We start from the raw sequence: 12,091 nt of genomic DNA, 5'->3' as shown, positions 1-12,091 counted from the left end.
AGATTATCTTCTGTGTCTGTGTTAATTGGTTTCCCTTTTCTTTGTTGAAGAGGGTCTGTGCAATCCTTCTGCCTAGTCCGCCATCTTGCCCCGCCTCTCTTCTTAGCAATTTTTGAATACTTTTGTGCAACTGTGTTTTGAATGAAGCCATGACAGTGTTAGAAACAAGCAAAACTGCAGTACTTCCAATCATTCTTTTATTGTTTAACTGTTCCCTGTGAGTGCTGTAACTTAAGGTTTTTGAAATCAAATTGCTTCAAATGAACTGAAGATTTGTTATTTAAAAAAAAAAAAAAACGTGATCCCTCAGTATCTTAACACTCTTGCTTTTTTGTCGGGCTTGGAGGCAAGAAGATTTCCCTGTGCAGCAGTAAAGTGGGGAGGGAAGCTGGCGGTTTTCCTTATGAGCAGGAAAGGCCTTATTCCATGATTTTGTGCATCCCTCTGTTGCTCAAAATTGGCAGTTTGTCCTCTGTGTTGATAAGAAAATATTAGGTTCACATCTTAATATCTGACAGTAGGTTAAATTATTTAATTTGAAAAATACGATTTTACGAAAGATGTATTTCACAATGTTCTAACAGATGCTGCGAGTATAGTAGCCTAACGTAGCAAAAGCACCAAATGTGCTCTAGCATGTTTTTGACACTATTTTCATAAGTGATGATATATCCTAATTGAAGCTTACTAAAATTATGTTTTCTCCTCCAACTGTCATGAAAACATACCAAACTATGTGTTTTGTGTACCCATGATTTAGGAATATAGGATGCATATTCCTTTTGGTCTTCCACTCTTTGGTTCAGTTAGATTTGAAAATACAAGATTCTATCTTTGTGAATATTAGTCCAATGAGTTAATTCAATTCCCGGGTATGTGTTAATTCTTCTTCATCACTTTGATAGATAACAGTAGATTTAAAATTGAATATTTATATAAAACACCTTTAAAATTTTAAATTGCATGTTATATCAAGGGATAGTATTGCCGTGGATTGAATTGTGTCCCCAAAAAATATGTGTCAGCTTGGCTGGGCCATAATTCTCAGTGGTTTGGCAATTATGTAATAACGTAATTTGCGAGTGAGGCAATGATATAATCATCGCCTATGATGTGATCTGATGTGATCAGCAAGTCAGTTTTAAGACTATTCGAGTACGATGCAACATCCTTACTCATGTCACAGCCTTGACCTGATCGAAGGGGAGTTTCCCTGGAATGTGGCCTACATCACCTTTTATCTTACAAGAGATAAAAGGAGAGAGACAAGAGCAAACAAGAGGGACCTACTGCCACCAAGAAAGAAGAGCCAAGAATGTCGTGCATGCATCCTTCTGACCCAGGATCCTTGCACTGGGAACTTCCTAGAGCTAGGGAAGATTGATGCAAAGAAATACAGAGATCTCCAAGGAATACCACAGATGCTGAGAGGAGATAAGGACCTTCCCCCTAAACTATGAGCGACAGAGAGAGAAAGACTTCCCCTAGAGCTCATGCCCTGATTTTAGACTTCTAGCCTCCTCAACTGTGAGAGAATAAGTTTCTGTTTGTTAACCATCCAAGTGTGGTTTTGCTGTTATAGGAGCACTATATAACTAAGACAGAATGTGGTACTGATAGAGTAGAGTGCTTCTCTAGTAGATACTTAAAATATAGAAGTGGTTTGGGGATTGGGTAATGAGTAGGGGGGGGCTCTGGTAGCGTAGTGCCTAAGGCACTTGACTGCTAACCAGAAGTCTGACAGTTCAAACCCAACAGCCACTCCTCAGAAGGAAGATGAGGCAATCTACTTCTGTAGTGATACTGCCTCGGAAACCCAAGGAGGGGTCGCTATGAGTCAGGTCCGACACGACAGCATATAACAACAAAACAACGAGTAGGGGCTGCAAGACTTGGGGGGGGGGTGTGCATGTGTACTTCCTTTTTTAAAAAAATTTTTTACTGTGATTTGGGTGAAAATTTACAGAGCAAATTCATTTTCCATATAGTTTTTGATACACATTTTGTTTCATGACATTGACTGCAAGTTCCCACAAGGTAACAGTCCTCTTCCCTCCCACTTCTCCCTGTAGCTACCTTTTCCCTGTGTCCTTCCTTCCTATGTACTCCTGCCCCCTGGACTGTCTCCCTGTGCAAACACTGTCCTTCTGTTCTCTCACAATTGATCACTCTAAGGAGTGTATCTACCTCGTGTAAATGTTCACCCCATATGCCTGTCTGTTGTTTGGTTGGAAGCCACAGGAGTGAGTTCAGGGCCAGACCTGAAGGGTGGTAACTAGGGGCCATACTCTCGGGGTCTCGCAAGACTCTGTGAGACTAGTGAACCTGTTTTTTTTTTTTTTTTTTAATGATTTTCAGTTTTATTCCACATTGTTCTCCCACTCTATTCAAGATCTCCTGTGCTAATCCCTTTCCAAGTGGTTGACAGTGGTAGCCAGGCACCATCTAGTTCTGGTCTTATGTTGGTAGAGGCTGAGAATCACATGGCCTGCTAGTCCCTTGCACTAATTTTTTCCATGCATCTTTGATTTTCTTCATTCTTCTTTGTTCTGGATGAGGAGAGACCCATCGTTGCATCTAGATGGCCATTTCAAGTTTTTAAGACGCCAGTTGCTACTCACCAAAGAAGAATTTAGAACAGTTTTTGTGTGTGGTATATTATGCTAATTGAGCTTGATGTCCCCTGTGACCATGGTCCTGAGCCCACAGGTCCAACTACTCACTCCCTCAGGGTGATTGGCTGTGGCTAAGAAGTTATCATAACTTTGCCCCTTGTTAACTCTATAAGGCGGCTGGAAGATTTGACTGCTAACCAGAAGGCTGGCGGTTCAAACCCACGAGCCACTCCTGGGAAGGAAGGTTGGGCAATCTACTTCCATAGTGATACTGCCTCGGAAACCAAAGGAGGGGTCTCTATGGGTCGGATCCGACTCCACGACAATGGTTGCATAATAGCAAAAGCCTATATTGTCTTAAAGAGTCTGTTGGTGGAATTATAGATGTCAAAGGCAATTCTGGTGAGGGTTCAGAAGGAAATGAGGAGAGATGTAACACCAGAGATGGTGCAAATGGTGAGAAACAGCAGCACGGAAATGGTGGCAGCAGAACCAGGAACCATGAGAGCCAACCCACAGAGCAAGAGAGCTGAGTTCCTTCATGCAGGAGGCTTCCTGGCAGAGTGGGATGCCTCCAGGCACTTCTCAGTGGAGTTAGGCTTGCTGACCCACTGAGTGAGAGAGCTGAGTGCCTTCAGGCCAAGGCTTGCCAGCTGAGTGAAGTGCCTCCAGGCACTTATCAGTACACCTAAAGAATTTTGTTAACACTTGCTGGAGCAGGGCAGAGGCCAGCTGGCCTCTTCAAGAGACCAAGAAGCCAGGAAGCAGGAGCTGAAGAGACAAGGGGAATGGGAAGCATAACTCATCAGTCTCAAAGGTAGGGCCACGACCTCTGGAGTCTCAAAGTATGCAGCATGGCTTCTGAGATTTCTAAGAGTGGGGCCACAGCCTCCTAGGTTTCAGAGTCAGATCTTTGCCAACTTGGTTCCAAAGGGTGAGCCTGCCATTCATGAGTTCCAGGGGGTGGGGCTGGATCCTCTGGCCAATGTTGAGAGAGTAGACTCTCAGTTGGACTAGGAGAATAGGGCTGCCCATAAACCTAGGGAACAGAGTTGCTGTCCTAGTGGGCCTGAAAGGCAGACCTGTAACCCAAGGCCAAAGGACCTCTGACTTATGGCCATCCCATGTTTTTAAAATCATCCTCATGATTTTAATTCCAATTTCCCTGTTTACTAATGAGATAAAGCAACATTTCATAATTTATTAGCTGAATAATTTCATAAATTATCATGTACATAATTTGTAACTGGTACAACTGACTTGTCTTTTTCTTATTGATATTTAAGTGTTCTTTACACATTCTGAGTATGAGTTCATCTTGTACTGCAGATATCTTCTGCTTGGTTTTTGCCTTTTCACTATCTTAAAAGTTTCTGTTAAATCTCAGAAATGCTTCATTTCAGTGTTGTCAAATTAGCAAAGCTATTCCTTTATGATCCTTTAAGGAGCTCTGGTGGTGTAGTGCCTAAGGCATTTGACTGCTAACCAGAAGGTTGGTGGTTGAAACCCACCAGCCACTCCGTGGAAGGAAGACGGGGCAGTCTACTTCCTGTAAAGATTTACCACCTGAGAAACCCAAAGTGGGTCGCTGTGAGTCAGAATGAACTTGATGGCAATGACTTGGTTTTGGTTTTGGTTTTTTTTTCCGTTGGCATTCCTTTCTGATCAGTACTTTTGTGTCCTCTTGAAGTCTTTCCCTACCCTGAGATTATGAAAATAGTCCTGTATGTTAACTAATAGGAGACTTATTGTTTTACCTTTTACATTGAGATCTAGGATTGAGTTTTTGGTGTGGTTTAATGTACAGGTTAATTTTCATTTATTTATATGTGGATAAGCATAGTGGATAAAGCATCTGTCTGCTAACCAGAAGGCTGGCAGTTCAAACCCACCAGTCACTCCTTGGAAGGAAGGTTGGGCAATCCTACTTCCGTAGTGATACTGCCTCGGAAACCCAAGGAGGGGTCGCTATGAGTCGGGGCTGACTCGACGGCACATAACAACAACAACAACAAGAAGCAATTATCCAAGCGCCATTTTATTAAAAAGATTATCCTTCCCCACTGCTTTGTAGATCCAGCTTTTGTGTAAATCATGTGTCCATATATACATAGATCGAAGTGTGGGCTTTCTATTTTTGTTCTATTAGTCTGTGTCACATTGCTAAAGGGTCTTTGTAGGTATTCTTCATGAGGTTAAGGACATTCTTTTCTGTTCCTGTTTCATGAGTAAATGTTGCATTTTATGTGCTTTTACTGAGATATCTTTTTTTTTTCTTTTTTGTGTGTTAATGTGGTGAGTATACTAATTGGTTTTTCAAATCTTAAATGAGCTTTGCATTCCTGGAATTTCCCCAAAATTAATAGTTAGTACCTACGGCTGCAAAAAAGGTTGAACGTTCAAGTCCGTCCAGAGGTACCTTAGAAGAAAGGCCTGGCAGTCTCCTGAAAAATCAGCTGATGAAAACCCTGTGGAGCGCAGTTCTGTTCTCCTGTGACACACATGGGGTTCCTATGAGTCAGAATTGACTTAAAGATAACTATTAATTGTAATATAAAACTCACAAATTCACTGTCGTCAAGTCAATTCCGACTCATAACGACCCCCTTTGGGTTGCCAAGGTGGTAAATTTTATAGAAGTAGATTGCCCATCTTTGTCCCACAGAGTTGCTGGTGGATTTGAACCCCCAACCTTCTAGTTAGCAGTCAGATGCCTTAAGCACTACACCACCAGAGCTCGTTAATTGTGATATAGTACATTTTTTTCTGTGTGGCTGCATTTGGTTTGCTGATAGTTTATTTTGGGTTTTTGAATCTAGTTTCCTGAATGAGAGCATTCTGTAATTTTTCTTTTTTATAATGTCCTTGTCAGGGTTGGTTTTAAGGTTTTGCTAGATTCCTAAAGGAAGGTGGGAAATACTTCCTCTTTCTCTACTATCTGTAAGAGTTTGGGTGAGACTAACATTATTTCTTAGAATTCACTAGTGAAGGCATCTGAGCTAAAGTTTTGTTTTGTTTTGTTTTTAATAACAAATTCAATTTCTCCAACAGTTATTTCAAGACTGTTCATTTTCTAATTCTTGTAACCATTTTGGCTAGTTATCTTTTTATAGGAATATTTCCATTTCTTCCACATTTTCAGATATTTTGGGAGACGAGCGTTCATACTAATGTTTTATCTCTTCAGTGTCTGTTGAATATGTAGTAATGTCCTCTCTCCCCCTTTTTTTCTGTATGGCAAATATTTTTCTATACTTTTGTTTTCAACTTTTCTGTATCTCTTTGTTTTTTACATGTTGGTATATAAATAGCAGATGGCTTGATTTTGTTTATCACAGGTGACAATCTTCTTCTCTAAAGACAAAGCTAGTACATTTCCACTTAAAGTAATTAAATTTAAATCTGTATCAATTTTTTAAGGCCAATAATTCTTTAAACAACCATTTTTCAAGTTTAGAAAATAAACAGTTTATTAACATTTAGGAGTTTAGTTTCTCTGATATGTATATAAATATACAGAGACTTATGAAACCTTTTCATCTCCTATTATTTCTTTGACCACTATATAATGAATAGAGAACCAGGAATTAAAATACACTAAGGACAGTATTTCTAATGTGGTGTTTTGGGAATTTGGCTTGCAACTCTCTTATTATGATTTACCTGTCTAATGCCAATAAACAGTTCATTAACAACACATCTCTTAATATATCTCTTTTGCAAAATACTATAAAAATTTCATTTTTGATTACAGGGTTGTGACTCCCAGATGAGCATGTCAGAAATGTCCTGTAGTGAAAGTACATCCTCATGTCAATCTCTTGAACATGGCTCAGTTCCTGAAATCCTCATTGGCCTGCTTTATAATGCCACAACTGGAAGACTATCAGCAGAAGTGATAAAAGGCAGCCACTTCAAAAACTTGGCAGCAAACAGACCACCCAGTGAGTGATTTTTTTTTTTTTTTTTTTTTAACTTCTAATGTTTTCTGCACTTGTGGGACTCTGGGTATTAGGGACTTCAGTTCTATCATTTAGTGTGAACCAGTCAAAACGAAATACTGTAATAATCAGCTAATCTGTTTCATGTTTTCTAGTTCCAGTCATTTGGGAAGAAGAAAAAATTTAAAATTCAAAATATTAATTGTAAGGTGACAGGACTTTTAATTTTTCATAGTGACTTCAGAATAAATTGCTCCTATCTAGCCATCATACTCAAATGTTAGAAAAAGTTAACAGGGTTTTTAAAAAGTGAGTACTAGTCCACATTAATGGACTAGTGGATCGCTCTTAATAACTGAGGATTGATGCTGTGTTTTCTGTCTACATGTAGTACTATGAAGTTATATATTTACTTCTATATTCTCCTTTTTTCTCTTAACAATTTAAGAAGAAACTATTTCTTCACATTATTTTCTCCTTTAAAACTATAAACCAGTACTGCCAGCAGAGACTTCTAAAATGGAATATCCTTTGCCTTAGCCAGAAAAGGGCAAGGAACAGTTTGACTCTTACCCTGCATGCTAGGAAAGCAAAGCTAGATGATATACCCCTGCCCAGTCTGTCTAGCTCCTTTGATTTCTCCCAGCACAGGGGGGAATGACAAGTAGATTGTGGAAATACAGAGAAATTGTCACCCAATGTACCTACAAAACTGGTTGTTGATACCTATAAGATGGAAACTGGGAAAGTAGTAGCTTCTTTATACTTTTCTAAAGTTGTTAATACTGTAAACTAAAAATTTAAAAGGAAATCTTGACCAATACTGTCCCTTAAATTTGCTTAAAGATTTCTCAGACATGTGTCAAGCAATCTTTTAGTCCAAATATCAAATAATTACTGAAAGTGGGGAAACTTTTTCCATCCTTGAAATAAAATAACCCTACTTCTCCAAAAAACTAAAAACCAAACTCACTGCGGTGGAGTCAGATCCAACTCATAGCAACCTCTCCTTGGGTTTCCAAGGCGGTATTGCTACAGAAGTAGATTGCCCAACCTTCCTTCTGAGGAGTGGCTGGTGGATTTGAACCGACAGTCTTCTGGCTAGCAGTCAAATCCCTTAGGCACTACACCACCAAAGTGCCTACCCTACTTCTAAGTGTCCTAAAAATTCTGGATGTAAAGTGGTTTTTATTCAGTGAAGATAAAAAGTCATAAAAATATATTGGTTTGCCCCCAAGTAATACTGAAAACATTACTTCTTACATACGTCAGGGAATATGTCTATCCCTGAATTCAAAGCAGAAAGCTAAAATTATATTCATATTTCTATCTAATTCCTCTGAGTCTGTTTCTTTGAGTAAAAGTAAGTCATATCTCTCACAGGATTACTGTACAACTCTAATCAGATAAAGATTCGTAAAAGAAGCATGGAATTATTATGTCCCTAAAGTATCTGACCACTAACCAGAAGGTTGGTGGTTCAAACCCACCAGTTGTGGAAGCAAGACTGGGCAATCTACTTCCATAAAGATTTACCACCTCAGAAACCCAAAGGGGGTCGCTGTGAGTCAGAATCGACTCAACAGCAGTGGGTTTGGTTTTTTTGGCTTTTCTTATTTCAGAAGGAAAACTTCAGAGGGAGGAAAGAAGCAATTGCTGTAATAAACAGATTTCAAAGTGATATGATTCTCTTCACTTATACACAGTTAGAATGGGAACTCAAATGGCTTAGGAGGTAATTTCAATGAGCAAAATTTATAGACAAAAAATATGGAGCATAGTAAGGCCTGTGACAAACTCAAGAGTGTATATACCCTGCCCTAAGACATTTCGATTCAGACAATTTTGTACACTGTACCAGATAAAGAAAACATTATTTGTGGTCACATTTAGCCACAGGCTCTAACAGTTTGTCATTCTTGATCTAGCTAGAGTTTAATTTTTAAAACATAAATAAATATTTAACTGAACATGCTAAAACGTAGCAGAATGAAGTAACTGTTTGCCTTTCTGCCCCTACTCTAGCCACTCTGATAGAAAAAGAGAAACACTAATCAGAACTAAAATGGGGAGGGGAAGAGGCAGAGAATAAACAAGTAAAGGAAGAATACCTTGGCACAAGAATAGATAGTATTATCCTAAATACCCAAGGATTCACTGTTGTTGTTGTTGTTACACGCCGTCGAGTCAGACTCGACTCATAGCGACCCCTCCTTGGGTTGCTGAGGCAGTATCACTATGGAAGTGGATTGACCAACCGTCCTTCCCAGGAGTGGCTGGTGGATTCACTAAGTTGTGATAAAGAAAGAAGGCTTAGGGCATCCATAACATAGAGTGGATATTTTAGGTTCAAGAGTTGTTGTTGTTGTTGTTGTTGTTATGTGCCGTCGAGTCAGCCCTGACTCATAGTGACCCCTCCTTGGGTTTCCGAGGCAGTATCACTACGGAAGTAGGATTGCCCAACCTTCCTTCCGAGGAGTGGCTGGTGGATTTGAACCGCCAGTCTTCCGGTTAGCAGTCAAGTGCCTTAGCCACTATGCTACCAGAGCTATCACAATTACCATTATTTTAGAATTAGATTGTCTGTATCAGATGGTTAATGGTGTTGTCTAGGAAGTAATTAGTAAGTATACGTAAGTCAACACTAAAAATCATTATGAGAATGAAATATTTATAGAGTAAAATATAAGACAATCTTATCAATTGGTTCTAAACTGTATATATTACATAAGATTGTGACACTTCATCTACACCTAGATTGTTAGCTTTTGAACTTTGTTATAGACTGAGTAATCCAATTTTATCCAAAGAAACAATAACAAATGTTCAAGAGCAAAAATTATGAGTTATTTTACTTTATTTTAGATAATTTAATTTTATATTACATTGTGAGTAATAGAAGTATTTTAAATACTAAATATTATATTTGTTGTTGTTGTTATGTGCCGTCGAGTCAAACCCGACTCATAGCGACCCCTCCTTGGGTTTCCAAGGCAGTATCACTACAGAAGTAGGATTGCCCAACCTTCCTTCCGAGGAGTGGCTGATGGGTTTGAACCACCAGCCGTCTGGTTAGCAGGCAAGTGTCTTAGCCACTATGCTACCAGAGATCCTAAATATTATATAGATAAACTTAATTTTAGAATAATAATAATGACCCAATAATAACTTTTATTCAGTCTTTTATAGTCTGATAATTTGCATGATTCTATGTTCAGTATTCTTTAGACTAAGAGGAGATCTTAATAAAGATGTCTCCTTTTAAAAAGTGTAATTTTTGTTTAAGATTACACAATGACCTTAAAATTTTCTCATCCCATGAAATTTACCCAACAACCCTTTCGTTCAGCCCTCTGCCTGAATTAAAATGCTAAAGTTTTGTGTTCTGCCACTCCAGTGAACAGTGTTTCCTCTTGAATTCTAACCTTTGACCCTCTCTCACCCAACAATTGACATCTGGTCATTATTTCTTTTACTGCTTTCCACCCCCTGTTGTCAGATGGACTGTTCTGTTGTCTAAAACACTTGATAGGTGGACAGGTTTATATAATCCGAGGTGAGTTCCTGTAGAGGCTAATTGGATGTTGTCTTTTCATGCAAAACAAAATACCCTAAAACTTGCCAGCAGTGAAGCTGTCCACCATGTTGGTTTCCAAAAAATTGCACATTTATTATCTGTGGTACTTTAAATAAAACTAACTTAGAATTTATCTCTGATTATGGATGATGGTATTCAGAATATCTGTAAAACAAGCAAAACTTTTTAAAATATAAGTTTATATTTTTTCATTCATTATATTTTGGTTCATATATCAGAAATAAAGGAGCTATTTTATGAAAAATACTGCAGTTTTCTTTAGAATCAATTGAAATTTTGATACAAAGTACACATGATGGATCAACATGCTGAAGATCATTTGCATGAGTCTAAAAAATTGGAAAACACAATCTGTTTTAAAAAAAAAAAAGCTTATCTCCCAAATAATAAGACAATGAACTCTTACATTTCACTTTGTACACTAAGCATCACATCAATTTTTTTATAATTCATAAAATACTCGAGATATCATCCTTAAAACTTCACAGACCCTACAGAATTCATTTTAATTAGCCAAAAAGTACATTAAATGTCTATTGCATGAAACCAGGAGAAAGTTTTACTTGGTTTGCCAAATTTTGAGCCCTTAATGAATTTGGCTTCACTTGGGCCCTTAAATGTTTTAAAAACCACATCCATGCAGAGATTTTTTTGACATTTCATCCTAAGCTGTTTTGATGTCATCTTTGCATTCTTGTCTTCCTCTTTTCCTCTTCACCATTTGCCTTCATTTCTATTTGTTTGTTTATTCTTATTCTCTGAAAACACAGTGGAATGCTTTACAGTGTTGTGGCTAATTAAGCTTGCTAAGTGTTTATTAATGCTATGATGTCCTGCTTAGTGAAGCTAAATGGAAATGGGCAGGGGTGGTAGAGGGAGGTCAGCGATGGGGGTGGGAGGGTGGAGAAGGATTATGAGGTATACCTTTAAATTCTAACTGGAATGTAGAAATAGTGAGGTTAAGATATTATTACCCCCAAAATATTTTCTGGCTACTTAGCATTCTCTGTACTTATCATACTTTTTAAAATATCTACATTAAAATGGAATTGGTTGAATTTCCATTAAACATGGTATACACCATATCCTTATAAAATGCAAAAATACTTAACCTTCTTAGGAAATGTAAGAGAGTTGTTTTGAGTTTGTTTCAAATGATATTTGTGGTATATTGTTGTTTTCTCTTCTGTAGATACATATGTTAAGTTAACTCTACTGAATTCCATGGGCCAAGAGATGTCCAAATGCAAGACATCCATCCGCAGAGGGCAGCCAAATCCAGTATACAAGGAAACCTTTGTTTTTCAAGTGGCCCTATTTCAACTTTCTGATGTGACACTCATACTGTCTGTGTATAACAAACGCAGCATGAAAAGAAAAGAGATGATAGGCTGGATTTCTTTAGGTCTGAACAGCTCTGGAGAAGAGGAACTCAATCACTGGACTGAGATGAAAGAGTCCAAAGGACAGCAAGTCTGTAGATGGCATGCATTGTTAGAGTCGTGATGAATAGGATGAACAAGCATTCTCAGTCAAAGGCAGCATAATTCCTGATTGCTACATCACTGTTTTTATCTAGCTACCATTTGAAGACCTGTTCTGTGAAGAATCATGTTCAACATTCTACCAAAATGCTTTCAATTTTGTGGAAAGAGCATCTCATGCTTACATACATGAAGAAAAATGTGTCTCTGGTAGAGCTAGTTTGGGAAAAATGAGGAACTGGTATCATTGTTGTTAAAATAATAATCTTCCAGAGCTTCAATAACATGCTTTGGGTTTGAAGTTCATTTTACGTTAGTAGAGGAGCTAGTAATTTCATTAAAAATCAAAATTATAAGTGGATTAAAAAAATCATAATTTTAGTTGCAATACTATTTTAGTACACTCCACACCATCCATAGGAGCCCTGGTGGTGTAGTGCCTAAGGCACTTGA

The 12,091-nt window shown here is 38.2% G+C and overlaps 1 protein-coding gene across 1 annotated transcript in view; it reads left to right on the top strand.

Annotated features, from left to right (window-relative positions):
* The window catches only part of SYT14 (synaptotagmin 14), a 288,413-nt gene extending 276,753 nt beyond the window's left edge, over window positions 1-11,660 (top strand). Inside the window, exons 5-6 of the mRNA XM_042782518.1 lie at window positions 6,370-6,559; window positions 11,347-11,660. Of these exons, the coding sequence (XP_042638452.1) occupies window positions 6,370-6,559; window positions 11,347-11,660 (504 nt within the window). The remainder of the gene's footprint in view (window positions 1-6,369; window positions 6,560-11,346) is intronic.
* Window positions 11,661-12,091: the final 431 nt, after the last annotated feature.

The sequence above is a fragment of the Orycteropus afer genome, unplaced genomic scaffold, assembly GCF_000298275.1.
Source record: "Orycteropus afer afer isolate SDZICR_OR568_19922 unplaced genomic scaffold, OryAfe1.0 scaffold00013, whole genome shotgun sequence".
Classification (NCBI taxonomy): Eukaryota; Metazoa; Chordata; class Mammalia; order Tubulidentata; family Orycteropodidae; genus Orycteropus; species Orycteropus afer.
This window is presented reverse-complemented; position numbering and strand designations above follow the sequence as displayed.